Source organism: Nerophis lumbriciformis, linkage group LG15 (genome assembly GCF_033978685.3).
Source record: "Nerophis lumbriciformis linkage group LG15, RoL_Nlum_v2.1, whole genome shotgun sequence".
Lineage (NCBI taxonomy): Eukaryota > Metazoa > Chordata > Actinopteri > Syngnathiformes > Syngnathidae > Nerophis > Nerophis lumbriciformis.
The window spans coordinates 40861884-40880591 of NC_084562.2; the positions used below are offsets into that span (position 1 = coordinate 40861884).

General features: G+C 38.3%; 1 protein-coding gene across 8 annotated transcripts in view; it reads left to right on the top strand.

The window, feature by feature from the left end:
* Nucleotides 1-18708, top strand: part of LOC133616121 (tight junction protein 1-like) — a 229408-nt gene that overhangs the window by 188566 nt on the left and 22134 nt on the right. For 6 of the 8 annotated variants that reach the window (XM_072914847.1, XM_061975237.2, XM_072914851.1 and 3 more), the window contains exons 7-14: nucleotides 5591-5699; nucleotides 5795-6014; nucleotides 7098-7282; nucleotides 7526-7621; nucleotides 10249-10275; nucleotides 12775-12857; nucleotides 13024-13234; nucleotides 13597-13697. In XM_072914847.1, the coding sequence (XP_072770948.1) occupies nucleotides 5591-5699; nucleotides 5795-6014; nucleotides 7098-7282; nucleotides 7526-7621; nucleotides 10249-10275; nucleotides 12775-12857; nucleotides 13024-13234; nucleotides 13597-13697 (1032 nt within the window). The remainder of the gene's footprint in view (nucleotides 1-5590; nucleotides 5700-5794; nucleotides 6015-7097; nucleotides 7283-7525; nucleotides 7622-10248; nucleotides 10276-12774; nucleotides 12858-13023; nucleotides 13235-13596; nucleotides 13698-18708) is intronic. The other 2 variants (XM_072914853.1, XM_072914849.1) reach the window with 1 other exon arrangement.

Below are 18708 nucleotides of genomic sequence, written 5' to 3' on the forward strand. Positions count from 1 at the left end.
AAAAAATGTTTTCAGATGATCAGCCAAACCTGCGTGTTGTTATATCCATTTATTTTTGCTCTGTTGTCCTGTAAATTGTCTTGAGAGTCATTTTCCTCCTTGATTGTCCTAAACACAAGCTCACAATAACAGTGGTTTAAACACATAAATGTTAATATTTTTCAGTGAAATAAAAATGTACATAGCGTCTACGAACAACTAATACGATTTAAATTGTAAACATAGTTAAAAAAAGATCAAGTATTAGAGCTACACACTAGTAAGACATATAATAAGACACGAATCAAGCTATTTAGGTGTAAAAGTAAAAGATCTAAGGCTTTTACTTCTTAACGTTGAGAAAAGATCCCTGCACGAAGCTGTCTGCAATGGCCGAATATGGGTGTCTCTTTCGGGGCAAAAAGGAGTGTAGAGCACGGAGGTTCCTCGACATTCTGATAGTTGAGGTCTCGTATTTTAACACATATTTATATCACTACTGTCACCCCAGCTTTACATGTCTGCTTTTAGATGTTTTAAATGAATAAATAAAGCTATACTTACATTTTAAAGTTGCTTTTTCCGTTCCATACAGGCAGCGCAGCCATGTAGAAAGTAGTTTTTCAGGGCGATCTCATTGGAGACCAAGCAGCCAATCAGAGTACATTTGTCCAGTTCTCTTGATTGGTTGCCTTTTTGATACAAGTATAACACTGATTCTAAACTTGCGGGAGCGCAGAGCAGAAATCTGAGCGAGTGTATAAAACAAAGTTCAATGCGCATCCATCTTACTGCAGACAACACGAAATATTGAGTGTTAATATGGATAATAGCAAATAAGCAATCACTTTTATTGTGCACAAAATACATTTATAATATATATATTTTGTAATTATTTGCATGAGTTTTCATTTATTTTCAAAATATGTCTGTGCTTGTAAAACATATTTTTCTGTCTTCAAAATCTGCTTTTGCGGCCTCAACATTAAGACACAAATATACCGACATTTCTTTTGTTTGATCAGCCGTTTTGCTGCCGTATTACAGACACTGTTTGAAAGCAATTAAGGTGTGTAAATAAACATTTAAATTGTCTTTCGTATTGGTATATATAAGTGGCTTATAGTCCGGTCCGGGTAATGTATGGAAACATTTTTTTTTAAATAGTCCATAAAATACGGTAATATTGTACCGCCATTACTTTGGGGACCAGACTAATGCATGTCTCCTTCGAGTTGATTCTCTGTCCAGTAATGCAAAGTCTGCGTATTATCCACTTATTATAGGCAACTTGTTTTCCGAGAGCTGCTGCTTGTTTCTCTCGTGGCATTTGACAAAAATATCTCAGACGTCTTTGAGTGGCAGACTGGAGAAGTCACTTCCAGGATGACAACACAAGAGATGTGGATGTCTGTGAACCAAAGCTATTGCTCGACCGACCATTCAGTTTGTTGATTCCGGACTCGATACAACAAATTGAAACACGGCTTCTCAATATTTTTATGGATTAATGTTTGTTGTTTGTGGGAGCATGCGCGGAGGCTTGCTGCAGCTCGTGGGGTGCAGATTTATGCTACAGTTCAACAGGGCTTGACTTGCCAGGTTAGCTGCTAACAGGTATCACATATTTTTTATGTTTTTCTCTCTGATTTGGTCGTCCGCTTTTCCTCCTTTGCACTAACTTTCTTAGTTCTGATGGTTGGAGGGCAGGATGTCAATCCCGGCGCACAAATGTCCACGTCAACTGTCGAATCAAAACTTGTTTGTTGTTTTTTCTTGTGTAAATGAAGCAAGCACCACAACATGTAACAATATATCAACTCCTCATTGCTCAAATGGCACAAACCTGTTAAAAATATAACTACTCTCGAGAGCGAAAATGCTCCTAACTCAAGGTATACCAGCAACTCAAAACATAACTAAAAGTTGAGACAGCTCTTATCTCAAATTATTTGTGAGTTAAGTAAGTTGGGGTACCACTGTATATTGTTGACTGTGTTTACAACATTGGCAAATACTATATTTCAGACAGTGATTGGGAGTGCATTCAGTTGAAAAGATGAAATAACCATCCATCGATCTATCCATTTTCTCTCACGCTTATTCTCCCAAGGGTCAAAGATTGAGCTGTAACCTATCCATTCCACTCACATTCAATGTAGACTCTCCATTAAGTGTGTTATTGTAATGTTGAAGGTAGCCATAGTACCTGGAGAAACCCCATGCAAACTCCACACAATATGTTCCAATGATACAAACCCCGATGACGTGCTAACCGCGAGGCCACGGTGCGGTTAGATGACACATCAATCACAAATGTGTATCATTTAAAACAAGAGATATCTGATTGAATCTGGCAACTGAAACTGACATAAATACATTTGAGGTGGTTTTCAAGGCTAATGTCATCTGTCTTCAGAACACTAAAGCTGTTGTTCCAAACAATTTAGGCTGTCTCTTTACTGAACCATATGTCGGAATTGTTCCAAATAGAAAACTGAACAAAAAACTCCTCAAGCTACATTGGCATACATCAAAAGTACCATCTGTCACTGGCAAATAAATGGATGGCAGTGTAGAAGAAAACTGGGTTCCCTCCAAAAGCTAAGGACTGATTCACATTTAACTGATTTAGTTTTCACATTTTTCAGCTTGTGAGATGGTCGATACTTTGATACTGTCGTTAACTAAATGTGTTTTTCCAAATCGTATCATTGTGGGAGGAACATCTGGTGGCTAACCAACGTTAGCTGCCCACGCTAACTTTAATGAATCAATGGGACTCCATCACCACAATAGCTCGGGGAATACAGTACAATGTACTTTATCTGTCAGTCTGAGTCATTACCAAGCCGTGCCTTTGGGTTGTAAGGCTCCCCTTGTGTCCAGTGTGAAGACACAATAGAAGTTGTTCTCGCTCCCTGACCCTTTGAACAGTCGTCTTTGTGTTTTACTGAGCGCCCGTTGACTGGATGACGCAGACACGATTGATGTCAGCTTCTCAGTCATTTAAGAGCATTTTTGTTACCTACAATTAGGCCTGGGCCGATAATATATTTTGCTTGACGATATAATGTCCTAGAAATTACTGTTGATAAACTATATTACTGTCAGCTTTATTTTAAGATCTAATTAAGCTCTATAATGTAATCATAATACATAATAATAATAACAATGAAAGTATTCCTTCCAAACGCAATAAACTTTGATTTGTCATTTTTGTTATTGTATTCGAAAGCTCAGTAACTATCAAAGTTCCTAAATAAGTAAACAAACATAAAAATACAATTGATTCTTAATCTACGTTCGCAAAAATTGCAGTTCAATAAATATTAAACATTTTGAAGTGGCATTTTTTTATACCCAGTTAAAAAAACAGGGTCAGGAGTAGGAATGTACTGATCTGACAATTTCATATCACGGTTATCATTATCATCGTGGTATTATTGAATGTGCTCAAACAGTACTTAAACACACTGAATTATTTGAACCAAGTAATTAAAAATAAAAACAAAGAAATAGAGACACTTTTAGAAAATCGACTATTTTGCATGTTTTGTGTTTTTTTTTGCTTCACTGATAATGTTTTAGTCTTAGTGTTTTATGTGTTTTAATGGCTAAGCTTTTATTGTTTTAAAAATGGGTTTGTACTGAAGCACTTTAAGATTTATTTAAATGAAAAGTGCATAACAAATAACGTCATTATCTATTATTTCTGGCGGGCGTTATGGCGTCCTACGGTATTCAGCGGTTCGTGAACACTCCGAAAAAACACGTCTGTCTCGTATTCAGCTTAGTATAGAAGGACCATTCTGTTCTTAGAGAGAACAGACTTTAGGTTCAATCTGCACAATTGAATAGCTTAGTCGCTCAGACAGCAATGTGTTTATGTAAGTTTAGATTGGGCTATTTTGTTTCTTAATGGTGGAAGACTTTAATCTCTCTTGTTTTCATGTCAGCATTTATACTAGCAAGCTAGCCCCAGTCAGTCTGTGAGTTTATCAAAGTGCAGTTATCAAGCACAGTATTTCGTAAATGTTTATTTAAAACCGGAATACTAACAGTCGAGAGTTTTACCGCGGTTATCATTAATACTATTTATTGTTATATCCCCAGTTGGGTGGTTTGTTTTGTGTAGTTTTTTTCGTTGCTATCGCTTTCCAACAAATTTGGGCATACTTGCTATTTATCCGTGTTGATAGCCTCATGTTACTCACTCGTTTGAAGCCGAAATATTACCACACCGTACATTTGGCTTTGTAATCAGATTTCCTTTGAATTTTTTTTTACCTCATGGTGCTTCCTACTAGTGAGTCGTGACTAGTAGCACATTTTGCTGGTGCATTCTGTGTGTGTAAGCTTGCGTCCCCGCCTCCACCCACAGAGACACATGGAGGACTGGCAAGAGGTTTCACTCCATTCATTTAATTCTGCTACTGAAAAAAGACGCTCAGGTGCTTAGAAAAATGTAGAGCTTGAACCCTCTTGTATACCCTGTTTGAAAGCGAGAGACAAAGAAAACAAACACACACAGACATAGCAATTTATCAACAAAGTTATCGTGTTCATTTTCATTTATAGTTCGATTAATGGCCGCAATGTTTTATAATGTTAGACTTTTAAGTCAGCGGAAATTACTAAGTAACATGACAGCACAGTTTGCTGGTCTTATTGCAATGGTAATATTGTTTCCCTCTTTATTAACTAACTGTCCATGTTTTCTGCTTCCCGCTAACTGCTTAGATCGTACTGTGTTTGTATTTTCCTTTATGAACAAACATGTTAAAATTTCCTGGACATTGTTCTTCATTTTTGGATTGTTGCTTTTTGTCCCTGGTGTGCTTGTGGAGATAAAGACATCACGTCGTTCCTGTTTCTGGAAAGGATGAAGGTGTCATTCTGAAGCCCATGTGTTTTTGCTTCCGCCGTTCTACCTCCCTCAAGCAAAGTCAATAAACAGCACTTATTGTATTTGGGAGGGTAGCAGGACATGAGGGGGAGGCTTTTATAGTTGTAGGGGAAGGGCTGTCCAGCTGTACAACTTTGCTTAATTCTCTTTAGTTCAGTCATATTTGTTGCTCACAAAATACTCTTGAAACATACTCAAGTATACTTTTTCAGAGTTCACATTGTGGGCCTCCATGCAAGATGTTCCAATATTTTATCAAACTCCAAGACTATTTTTTTTAAATCAAAAAGGACTCTTTATTTACACTGTTGCTGTCGGTTAGAGCCGATCCACATGCTTCTTTGATTAGCACAGATTGTATGGTGGTTATCCTGACAATTACAGTCATCTGGTGGACTTAAGGTGTAACTACAATGTTTAATTTCTGACGTATTCTACTCACTGCGATCTTTGCTCCCATGTGGCAACCCCCAGGACTGAAAACCTCTGCTTTAAAGGTTTTCTTTGTTAGGTGTAATACATGTCAGATAACAGCCAGTGTCCTCATTCTTCTAAACTTTTAATTCATGTATCAGAGAAGTTCAAATCAGTCAAATGATCGTCCATTTGTCAGTGCATTGTCCAATTAAGGATCAAATATAGAGTAAAACATTGTTTCACATAATGTTTTAGTTAGTCTTTTACACTTTTTTGTGCTTGTAGGTGAACAATGTGGACTTTGCCAACATAATACGGGAGGAAGCAGTGCTATTTCTGCTTGATCTCCCGAGAGGAGAGGAAGTTACAATTCTCGCTCAGAAGAAGAAAGATGGTGAGTAATGAGTATGTGAACAACGTCAGCCATCTGTTCCAGCATACCAAGGTAATTTCAAAACTTAACTTAAATTTTGTCTTTTGCAACTTCAGTGTACCGCAGGATAGTGGAGTCGGACGTTGGCGACTCCTTCTACATCCGCACACATTTTGAATATGAAAAAGAGTCACCATACGGATTAAGCTTTAACAAGGGGGAGGTGTTCCGTGTGGTAGACACTCTCTACAATGGCAAATTAGGCTCCTGGCTTGCTATTCGCATTGGCAAGAACCATCAGGAAGTGGAGAGGGGCATCATCCCCAACAAGAACAGGTAAGTCATACGTTTATTACCTGTACTGTACTTTCTGGGCGACTTTAGTTTGTTGTTCCGTATTTTAACATGTTTTGTCCTTATGGAAGTGTTTTGAAATAGGTCATAATATGCATTGAAGTAGTCATTGTAGTCATTGGTGCGATCTCTAGTCCGCAGGTGAAACTCAACAAATTTGAATATCGTGCAAAAGGTTGTTTATTTACTAGCTGAAAGTAATAATAGGCTCATAACATGCAACTCAAAATATTTAAGGCCTTATTTTGATATAATGTTGCTGATTATAGTTTATAGCTTATGAAAATCTTGAATTAAAAATCTCAGAAAATGTGGTGTTTTCAAAAACTGTAAGCCATGATCATAGAAATTATAAATAAAGACTTGACATACAGTATCTCACTTTGCATGTAATGAGTTTATATCACATATTAGTTTCACATTTAAAGTTAAATTGCTGACATGAACATTCAAAATGTTTTAGTTAAAACCTGTATATGACAATTTTGCATGAATTGGCGTCACTTACCAAAACCTAAAAAAATAATATTGTTATTAAAAAAAGTGCACACGATGTAAATGTAAATTGTAATACCTCTGCAATTTCCCTAATAAAAAAGAAAAATAGATAAATTAGAGTGTTCTAAACACCCAAACATATTAACATAAAACACATTTTATGGAGAATAATTATAGTTTTATATGCAGAAAACTGTGTGAAATACAGTACATAGAAATGACAATTGAAGCAAATAAGGCAACAAGCGCAGAGGGGGTAGGAGAGCACTGCAACATAAAAAGATTGTGTGAATAACGGAACAGTAATCCTCTGTTTTACTGGTAATGATTGTCATCATGTAAAAAAACTGAGGGGGACACGTCCCTCAGTACCCAGTGCCATCTGCACTCATGCCTCAGATGATATACAAAAAACAGGTTCAAAGTTTTTGTTAAATCGAGGTACAACTTAAACCAAATTTTACTTTTGCTGCAATATTGCCCACTATAGTTTTATATTGATGTAGGTAATTAAATGTAGTTTTAATCAATAGTCCCAACAACTAATCCTACTTTTGTTTGCCCCAGGGCCGAGCAGCTGTCCAGTGTGCAGTACACCCTCCCCAAAACACCAGGGGGCGATAGAGCAGATTTCTGGCGGTTCCGTGGTTTGCGAAGCTCAAAGAGGAATCTGCGGAAGAGCAGGGAGGACCTTTCAGCACAGCCAGTTCAGACTAAGTTCCCCGCCTATGAAAGGGTGGTGCTGAGGGAAGGTAAGCAGAGTTCAAAGCAGCGACATCAATCAAATTGAGAATATCATATTTACATTTTATTGTTGGGTTGAGGTCTTTAAACTAGTTGGGTTTTAACTTGAATTGATATGACGTTTATCTCTTTTGTTGCTTGTTTTGTACTGCCAGTTTGCATTTTTGCTGTTTGCATAGTAGAATTTCAGTTAATAGTAATGTAAAGGCTGTGATGGTTTTTAACCTTGACAGTTTTTTCGTCACTAACAGCTGGGTTCCTAAGGCCAGTGGTAATGTTTGGACCAATAGCAGACGTGGCAAGAGAAAAACTGGCACAAGAAGAGCCTGATATCTTTGAATTGGCAAGTAAGTAGTCAAGGACCAGTCCCTGTTTGCTTGTTGTCTTAATGTGTGCCGTGTAATATATGCAGTGCTTGTGCTAAAAATATCAAGATGATGCGGCATTCATATAGCAGATGTGGAAATCAGTGTTGGGTCAATGGCTCTTGTTACAGATCTCTCACATTGTCAGGTCATGATTTAATGCTGCAGGTTTTTAAACACCACTGTATGAAGACGCGTGCTGCATTTGTTTCTCGTCATTTTAAACTACGTTAAACTCCTTTGAACAGGAACGATTATTATTTTTGAATAAGTGTGTATATTTTATGTTATGCTTAAAACTTACACACGCGTCATCATGTTTCATGAAATTGGGACATGATTGCATTCCAAATGTGAAAACTTACTCTTACACCAACAGTTGTGGTCAGAACTTTACAGACACGCATCATTGGCATGAATGTCGTATTGATAATTGTATTTCAATTATATATTTGAAACATTATTTTCCCTGGGTGGAATGCCTATACAATTCTGTTTGTCACCACTTTTTATAAACAAGCATTGGGTGCACAAGTTTGAATTTGTTTTGGATTTTGATGCATTTACATATGGTCAATAGCAATGTCCCCCACAATTTTGCACGGGTCTAAGCAGCCCCCCAAATTCCATAAGCATTCCTTGGACCACCTAGGAGCATAGCAAATTACATGGATTTTTAAAATATTAAAATTATTGCAGTAATTTTCTGAATTTTAGTAATCAGTAAGTGGATTTGGCTCACTGGCAATAAAAATGAAAACAACTTTGCTTTTCAGGAGCCATGTAGTACATAGTGCATTCATGTTGTTTCAGTTGTCGTGCCTCCTACAACCACGGAATGCCCTGACACTTTGCCCCCACTTGCTTATTCCTGTAGTAGGCACGCAGTTCAAAGTAAACATGTACCATCTACCTATTTATATGCAGCCTGTTCGTTTTGCCGTTGTAAGAGGTTGGGTTTAAGTCTGTCGTGCTGTTATCATGACAACCTGCACAACTGGTTGGCATGTGCATAACACACTGTTAAGGACATTGATTGATTGCGTAAGTAAATTCGTATGAACCACGTCATGTCATTGGCGGGAGTGGCCAGCGGCGCTGAATACCCCAGTAACTGGACATGTTCATCATTGTTTTATCTGTTTTCACCGCTTGTTGTTACCTGTCACTCACTGAGTTGCATTGCGGAATGGTACATCATTGATTGTGTTAATTTTTTTTTATTGTTCAGTTTGGATTTAATTTGACATGCTGCATGAATTGGTTGCGCACACACAACACAGAAGCAGTGCACAATTACGCCCATGCAGCATTGTTCAATAGTATACATACAGGGTCAACTTTCACTTTGACCAGACTTTTTGTAGCCGATTGGATATTTAACGTCTCTTCATAACAGAGTTCATTTAAATTGGTTGGTTTCCTAAGCTTAGTCCACAAATATTTATTTGGGTGAAGGTTAAATGGTTTTATACGTTCCAAGACAAGGCCTGTTGCATGTTTGTGATCATTTGAAGTTTAAGTCGTCTCTTAGCAGGCAGTGTGCGTCCAGTCCCCGCTCAGTGATTGTGTAAAATGGTTGTTTGTCTCGAGTCCTGGGTGTTGTTGTTCTTTTGCCTGAAGTCAGCTGGGATAGGATCCAGCTTTCCATGACCCTAAACAAGATAAGTAGATAGTAGAGAATGGATGTTTGGTTTCAGTCACACAGCGGTTGATTTAAAGGATATTATGATTTTATTTTCGACATTTAAAAAACACTTTATTGTGGTCTACATAACATGTAATGGTAGTTCTTTGGTCAAAATTGTTCATATATTTAGTTTTACAGACCATCTTCAAGCCACTTTCTTACTGTCTATTCAGAATGCATTTTTTTGTGGGCGATTTTATTTACATACCAAAGCCCTCCTTCAGGCCAAGCCCCCTTGGACTGCATATCCACCCATTCAGCCATGTTGTAGTTTTTAGTGCTTCCATAACAAGTCTTCTAAAAGGTAAAAGTGACAACTACCTATATAAGCTATTTTTTATTGGAAGCATTATTACTGGCGACAGAGCATTGGTGGTCCCTGGGTTGTTTCTAATCATCATGAACGATTTCCATTGATCAAAGGGTGGGTCTTCCAGACCTTGGCAAAGTGCTGACAGATCCAGATGACAGGAGTTCCAATAGGCAACTTGTAAAAATACATTCTCCTTGTTAGAGCTTATATTAGTTCCTGGGACTTTCCCATTGTTTTTTATTGGTCGATCCAATGAGTGCTGTCAATCGGTTTATGCTGCCAAAGACAAATGACTGCGATCAAGTACAATCATTAACAATAAGTTAGTCAAAATACATTGTGAAACATATAGCACCGTTTATTATAGATATAAATACATCACTACAAACTTGTGAACATTTTTAAATAATTGAAAATACATCCAAAAGTGTGCACTCAATTCTTGATTTAAAAAAATCCTGATCATAATCATTCCACTGATTTAATAAATAAGTCAAAAGGAAAAAGAGATTCATGACCACAACTGTGCAAGCAACCACACCTTTTTATTTTTCAATTCATGTCTATCACTTCAGTGATCTTTTTGTAACTGTATTTTCTTTTCAGAAACACAGCAACAACAAGGAGGGGAAAGTATGTCATTTAGTGCATCAACTTGCATTTGCTTTATTTTAGTCACAGATTGGCAGATGGTGAAGCAGCAAGCGTTTGGTAGTTTGCTGGCTGGTAGATTTAGGGGAATACCACTTGATTTAAGAGCTCGTAGTAACAATCATGTCCAAATGTATTGGCGAATCTCTGCCTTGCAAGACTATCTGCAATATACTAACTCACTGCCAATACCGCATAACAAACATGAAGAGTACATGAAGTACAAAGGTACCTCAGTTTTTGTTAGGAACCCATTTCAAAAGGTCAGATGAAAACCAAATCATGCGGGAATCGAATTCCATTTTTCCTATAGGAAATAATGTAAATCTACTTTTAGTGTTTCTCTCCTCCTTTATCAAAGTGCCGTCACTTGCACTTTTTTGGACCCAGGGTGGCTTATTTTGCAGTTACACCATAAAAAAGCTGTTGTTTGAGACTCAGACCGAGTCACACACATTCTTTGTTTGGGCAAAATGGTAAAGGGGCATACATATGAGTGTTACAAGCAAAACGGTATATGAATATTTTGGCGAACATTTTCGTCACAAACTGAACCAAACAAGGAGTTAGTTGGGCATGCAAAAACCGAGGTCCTACTGTACAGATTTTGTTATAGAGATCTCATGGGACTGCGTAAGCTATCAATTGATATCTAGTACCCATCGAAATTTTGTATCTCACCGCTCTCCCCCTAAGTTAGCTTGAATAGGCTCAGCTTTTAGGGTAAACGATAAGGATGGATGAATTGATAATGTAAGTAATACAAACCAGGAATGGTTGCATGAAGTTACAGAAATATATAAATCCTGTGATTAAGTGGTATTCTCATGTGAAAGAGTGGTTTCATCATGTAGAAAGACCCCAGCAAGTCAGCATGTTAAAGATGTGCGCTCAAATGTGTGTCCACACAAACGCGAGTATTTTAAAAACACATGTTTTTCTTATAGCCGTTTGGGCACATGCAAAGATTGTTTTTTTTTTCATAACGGTATTTTTTTAAACAGATTTTTATAAACCTCATGCTTCAGCTTTTGTGTATGGACAAGTAAAACCAACTTTTTGGTTTGTGTCCTGAGAAACGTTTGTTATTATTATTATCTTATGTATTTAAACCGTATTCGACAACAGAACACAAGTAATGAAGTTATTGACTTACGGGTGCTGATTTTTATATTATGCGAATATGCGTGCGCCTTGTAACATGTACAGGGATTTAAAAGTGGAGTAGTTTTAAAAGTACACTTTCCAGTTACCGTCCAAATTCTATCTCTTCTCTCAAATTTAGTAAGGTAGTTTTTGACCAAATATTTGTAATATCACCATAAATGGTTTAATACTGAAAGAAAACAAGTAGGGTGGTGTCACTTCTCAATAGATTTAACCAAATCTTTGTCGTTAGTTTTGCAAACCTTGTTACTTTGGTTACTTTCATCTGTTAAAAGGCACCGCTGTGGTTGGGTAGTTGTAAATTAAATCTCACAGTACACGCTAAAGTTGAAAAGTTATTTTACTGTGTGTTATTTGAGTAAAGCATGTGGCATCTATTGTATACTAACATTATTAAACAACCTTTTAGGTATGTCTACAAAATGTAATATGTCTGAATACAAAGTTCAAGCCAATTGTATAAGGGTAAACATATAAATAAATAATTGATTGTATGTATTTTCATTGAATGGCTTTCCATTCAAGTATGCAGCCCAATAGATCATTTTAATATCCCACAAAAAAACCTACTCCTTAAGCATGTATTTAATGTAAAACCATAGCAACATCTCTGATTCGCACATTTTATGTTTAATATACATACATGTAGCTGCACATGGTTGAAATGTCTGCGTTGCATGGCAACAAAAAAGTTTGGCTTGGTATAGGCATTGGGAGATGATTTTAGATCTTACTGGGTTTAAAATGTGGAGGTTTTTTGTATAATGTCTTGTATGAGTCACCACCATCCTCATGAGAACAAAAGACTACTACCGGTACTCCCTTAAGTGCTTTGTGTTTCCAGGCAGGACACCATTTCTTAATTTTATGTGACACATAAACTTCCTGTCCACATCCTTGCCTTAACCTCAGCAGTTTATAACAGTGAATGTGCATTGTCATTAATCCCAAATGACCCTCCTACTTTTATATTTTAACGCCAATGTTTTTCACAAGATACACTTCTGGCAGCATAAATTATATCCTTATTTGCATTTGCACGCATACAGCTATTTCAAACCATTTGCATTAATCTATCCAAAATACATAATGGCTAATGCATGAATTGACCGCCACCCTCATTTTGTCTTGACATCTGTTTTCTTAAACACTTGTCTTCTCCTGTACAGAGATTCTTCTTCTGTATTTTACAGTTCTTTTTATGGGAGTTGACAACCGCATGCCACAAGGATGACTAATTTGGTCACTGCCTGTCTTCACTGCTTATCTTTAGTAGATGCGAAGCAGTTACACTCTTCTCGTTGCCTTCCACAGAAAGTGAACCACGGGATGCTGGAACTGACCAAAAAAGTTCTGGCATCATTCGCCTGCACACCATCAAACAGATCATTGACCGGGTGAGAGAAATCCCTGATGAAATATAACAAAAAGCATAACCAAATAATAACATAACATAACATAACTGGCTCATCGCTACCATCTGGTGGAGAACCTCTGTTTACTCAACAAAGTGACGCAAATCAATGTTATTAAAAAAAATAACAGTATTATTTTGTGTAAAAGGACAAACATGCGGTGCTGGACATTACTCCAAATGCAGTGGACCGTTTGAACTACGCCCAATGGTATCCAATAGTGGTGTTCCTCAACCCTGACACAAAGCAAGGCGTCAAGAACATGAGGACCAGACTCTGCCCCGAGTCTCGGAAGAGTGCCAGAAAGCTCTATGAACGCGCCCTAAAGCTGAGGAAGAACAACCATCATCTCTTCACCAGTGAGTCACCTGGGGAGGGTTTAACTAACTACGGTAAATGAGGGGGAAAAAATAACATTTTACGAGGGTAAAGAAAGACATATTTTATGTGCTGCACTGATAGGCTCTACATTTAATCAAACTGCTGTTGTTTATTGGTGATGTCATTCAACCGCACTGCTGCTGTAGGCCTGTTTTGAATTTGTTTTGCGTGCCATGACTCAGAAGCTCACATATAGGTGATAAAAATGATTTCTGCCCTGGGTGGTATTCCATTTCAAGCAATCCCCTCGACAAACACAATGAGCAGCAGGTTTTTGTTTATTTTCTGTGTAGAAACTAATTGTTTTAAAATGTGCCCCTGCCGTTCTTTATGTGTTCAGCAACCATTAACTTGAACAACATGAACGATGGTTGGTTCGGCGCACTGAAGGAAATCATCCAGCAGCAGCAAAACCAGCTGGTGTGGGTTTCAGAAGGCAAGGTAAATAAAGCACATGTGAACACAAACCATGTTTTCTTTCATCAAGCAGTACAGTTCCGTCCGCATATTTGTTTTTTTTAATGTTGTACAAGAATATTAACTGATATGATCTAGCAGCCGATTATGTTTATCCATACACAGTGTGGAGACGCTCTCCTAAGCTAAGAATCACTTTCATTACGGCAAATAAACTGCATTTTTTAGCATCTTAAGTGTCATTATCAAGTATTATTATGACTGGTTATTATGACTGGAGGAAGAGGCAAAACATTTAACACACTCAAAGAGCAAGCCAGGTGTGGGCATGCTAATAGCTAAGCAAACTGCTAAGCTAGCGTTAAACAACACAAGAACTTAGACTTAGACTTCTTAGTAAACTTTAGGAAGTTTAGATGGAACCATGTTACAGCCAAAAGTATGCAGCTATTAACAGGAAAATCCTCTATAGAGGATATAATAACTGTTGGTGTGTCAGCATTATCAGAGGGCACGTAAGAGGAGGGTGGAACAATCCATACATTAGTGATGTCGATACCAGAGGATAGTGTCAGTTTTTGGTGGATAATAGAGTGATTGGGGCGATATTTTATTTTTTAAAGCTTTTTTTTGTAGATGTTTTTATTGTCAAAAAACTCAAATAATATCCCGGACACAGCAGGACTTTGAGTGCAAAATACAAAGGATTTCAACGAGTAGTAGATAGTTGTTTTATTTTTTAATTTATTGTGTACTATTGACTTTTGTTTTGCTCAAACCATTGTGTAAGAGAATAGCCACTAGTTTAAATAGTGTGTTGATATTGTTAAACTGTCAATAGCATTCACAATATATGAATTTAAAAATGTACAGTTAATACATGTGGTCAGTATTGGTATCAACCAGTCTCATTCATGGATGATCGGAATCGGCAGCAAGAGACCATGATTGGAACACTCTAGTTCTAACTGATACTGTTTGTGTTGTGGCATAGTGTACATTTCTATTTCCAAAATCACACCACTGGGGCTCTCCAGTGCCTGTCTTAAAATGTGTGAAGTGAAGTGAATTATAATTGTATAGAGCTTTTTTCTAGAGACTCAAAGCGCTTTACATAGTAGACCCTTTATCTACATCTAAGCTACATTTAAACCAGTGTGGGTGGCACTGGGAGAAGGTGGGTAAATTGTTTTGCCCAAGGACACAACGGCAGTGACCCGTATGGCGTTTATGTAGAGATTAAACAATTTTGGGGTACGCGCAGCATATATTTACCGTTGTAGACGTATGTTCACCTAGCTTTGTGTATTGCTACATTTTAGATAAGTAACTTCTAACCCAGTTCAAGACCAACCCTCTTGATGCCATACTGTTCTAATTTGTTATTGAATATGTTATTGTGTCAAATGCTTTTGTTAGATCCATGATTAACACTGCAGCTGCACACAGTTCATCATCTATTGCATTGGTAATCTCTTGCGTTATTTCGATTAATGCCATCGATGTGAACTGTTAGTTCTGTGTTCGTATTGGCTTTTATTGTGTCAAATGCTTTTGTTAGATCCATGATTAACACTGCAGCTGCACACTGTTTATCATTTTTTGCATTGGTAATCTCTTGCGTTATTTCGATTAATGCCATCGATGTGAACTGTTAGTTCTGTGTTCGTATTGGCTTTTTGCGAGTGTTCACATATTTTTTTTATAAATTTGCCCAATCTGTTGTAAATCATTTTTAATACATTTAGAAAATTGTGGAAGTAAGGGAACAGGTATCTAGTTTGTAAACTGGTGTTTGTCTCCAGTCCTATTAATTGGTGCAACTTTTGCTATTTTGATTTTGTTTGGGAATTTGTCTTGTTTAAAATGATAGGTTGCTGGTAAACATTAAATGTTCTGAAATTTCTTTAATAACCTTTTTTGTATCATTTCCATATCATCCATCCATCCATCCATTTTCTACCGCTTAGTCCCTTCGGGTCGCGGGGAGTGCTGGAGCCTATCTCAGCTACAATCGGGCGGAAGGCGGGGTACACCCTGGACAAGTCGCCACCTCATCGCAGGGCCAACACAGATAGACAAGACAACATTCTCAATTCTGTTCAAATCAATCCAAATTGGATTTACATTTATTCACAATTTTGATGATTTCTTCTTCCATTCAGTGGATCGCATGTGTCAATGGTGTTAATATCGACCTCAGCATTCTTTGATTGCAGAAAGTTGACCACTTGTTGCTCTGTTGAAGCAGCATCCATTTTGTCTGGTTCTTCTCTGACATAGGATGTGGGGGTGATGTGCAGCCCTAAAATGATATAATTCATTTGTGTATTCTGTTCTTATCTTTGATGTTCTTTATATCAGTGTTGTCTTGTCGCATGGCCTTCAGCTTTTGGCACAGTGCTGCATTCTCTTGGCACGCTGCTGCAATCTCCTCTCCCAGTGCCTTCATCTCCTGCCTCATTGCTGTTTGGACCTCTTTAAGATTCTTCTGTTCATCTCTTAACTTCTTTATTTCCTTTATGCAGCTGTCCTTTTCTGATTCTTGACATATCTGACGTAATTGTAGGTCTTCCATTGTTTTTACCAACATACCCCGTTTCGGATCATCTGCCGGGCTTGCAGTTTTGTTCCGTTGAGTGCGTTTCATTGTTGCAAGGCAGCCAACTGAATGGATTTGACGTTGTTAGCTTTGACGTTGTTAGCGGCACATCTAGCATAATTTCAACAAATATTGTACCTTACGTCGTTCAGAGCTTTGTCAGCCTGTCTTGGAAGATCCCTTTGTGTGATCAGAAACGCTTAAATATGTCCAAACTCTCACAGCCTGATCTCTGTGTCGCTTTGAGTTGCTTGGCAACCGCTGTCAGCTAGCGTTTTAGTGACAGGAAGTGACGTATTCTGCCTTTGTTACATCAGCTCAGTGTAGTAGCTATTGGCTGTCCCAAAATGTGCTATATGACATCATCGCCTTATTTGCATTACGCATTGCAATGGACGCTGTAGAAGAGAGGAATAACGTTGTGGGAAAGATTTAAAAAAAAAAACCAATTCCTTAGTGTGCTTAAAACTGCTAATGAACTCTAAATTAAAATGTATTTGTTCTGCATTGTTCAGTGTTAAGGCAACATAGTGGTACAGGGGTTGGTGTGTGTGCCTCACAATAAGAAGGTCCTGGGTTTGATCCCTGGGTTCGGGGTCTTTCTGTGTGGAGTTTGCATGTTCTCCCCGTGATTGTGTGGCTTCCTCCCACCTCCAAAGACATGCACCTGGGGATAGGTTGATTGGCAACACCAAATTGACCCTAGTGTGTGAATGTGAGTGTGAATGTTGTCTGTCTATCTGTGTTGGCCCTGCGATGAGGTGGCGACTTGTCCAGGGTGTACCCCGCCTACCGCCCGATTGCAGCTGAGATAGGCTCCAGCGACCCCGAAAGGGACAAGCGGTAGAAAATGGATGGATGGATGTTCTGCATTGTTCAGTGTTAGGGCAGCATGGTGGTACAGGGGTTGGTGTGTGTGCCTCACAATAAGAAGGTCCTGGGTTCGGGGTCTTTCTGTGTGGAGTTTGCATGTTCTCCCCGTGATTGTGTGGGTTCCCTCCCGGACACTCCGGCTTCCTTCCGCCTCCAAAGACATGCACCTGGGCATAGGTTGATTGGCAACACCAAATTGACCCTAGTGTGTGAATGTTGTCTCTCTATCTGTGTTGGCCCTGCGATGAGGTGGCAACTGGTCCAGGGTGTACACCGCCTTCTGCCCGAGTGCAGCTGGGATAAGATCCAGTACCCCCCGCGACCCCGAAAGGGACAAGCGGTAGAAAATGGATGGATAGATGTTCAGTGTTAAAGTATTACATTTGACCAAAAGACTGGAGGGTTGTGACATTCACGACTGAACCAAATCTATTGGCGAGTTTGCTCATTGACATAAATCAGGGGTCGGGAACCTTTTTGGCTGAGAGAGCCATGGAAGCCAAATATTTTAAAAATGTATTTCCGTGAGAGCCATATAATATTTCTTAACATTGAATACAACTAAATGCGTGCATTTTTAAGTAAGACCAACATTAGAGTATAACACGTCTGTTATTCTTTTTAATAACATTTTTATTCTGAAGCTAACTAATAATGAATAAAATACTTCTTACCATTAATGCGACTTCTTGAACAGGTGCGGTAGAAAAACGGATGGATGGATTAAAATGCATGAGAATGTTTTATATTTTGAATGTTATTTCTAACACCGATTACCAGTGGAATTATTCATTTCTTATCGTGTTAAGCAATGTCAGCTAAGATTAATCTGAGAGCCAGATGCAGTCATCAAAAGAGCCACATCTGGCTATAGAGCCAAAGGTTCCCTACCCCTGACATAAATGATGGATTAGTACTTTGCAGTGATTTATTTTTAGCGTGTCAGTGAAAAAACATTTACATTTCCTCTGTAGAACGAGGCGGAAAAAGCAGCAGCTTTGCACTTGCGTATTTCATTTTTATTCTGGACGTGGGGGGGTGTGGTTCTGACTACAGCTGGGACTGCTCCACGAGGCTACGGTCAACCTGACTACCTGTAAGAGAGGAATTCAATGCAGCACTCGCTCCTCGTTGTGGACATTAACTGCGGCGTGATACATTCTTTCCAAAACATTCCCCCAAAAATTGCTAGATACAGATTACAACATAATTTGATGTAAAAAAAATTCTGTACACAAAATTCAAACGCAAAAAATTAATCTACACAAATTCAGTGTCAAATTAAAGATTTCGTAATTAAGACAGAAAATAACCTCAATACTGACTTTCCAGGAAAGTCACGTAAAGTTCCAACTTATATCTGGCAGTAGACTCAATAAGGAAGCACTAAAAACTACAACATGGCTGACAGGATGGAGATGGAGATGCAGTCGAAGGAGGCATGGCCTGTAAGGGGGCTTTGGCACGTAAATAAGACCGCCCGCAAAACAGCGTATTCTGAACAGACAAAACAGCCGGTTTTACAGACCGGCTTGAAGATGGTCTGTAAAACGACAATTC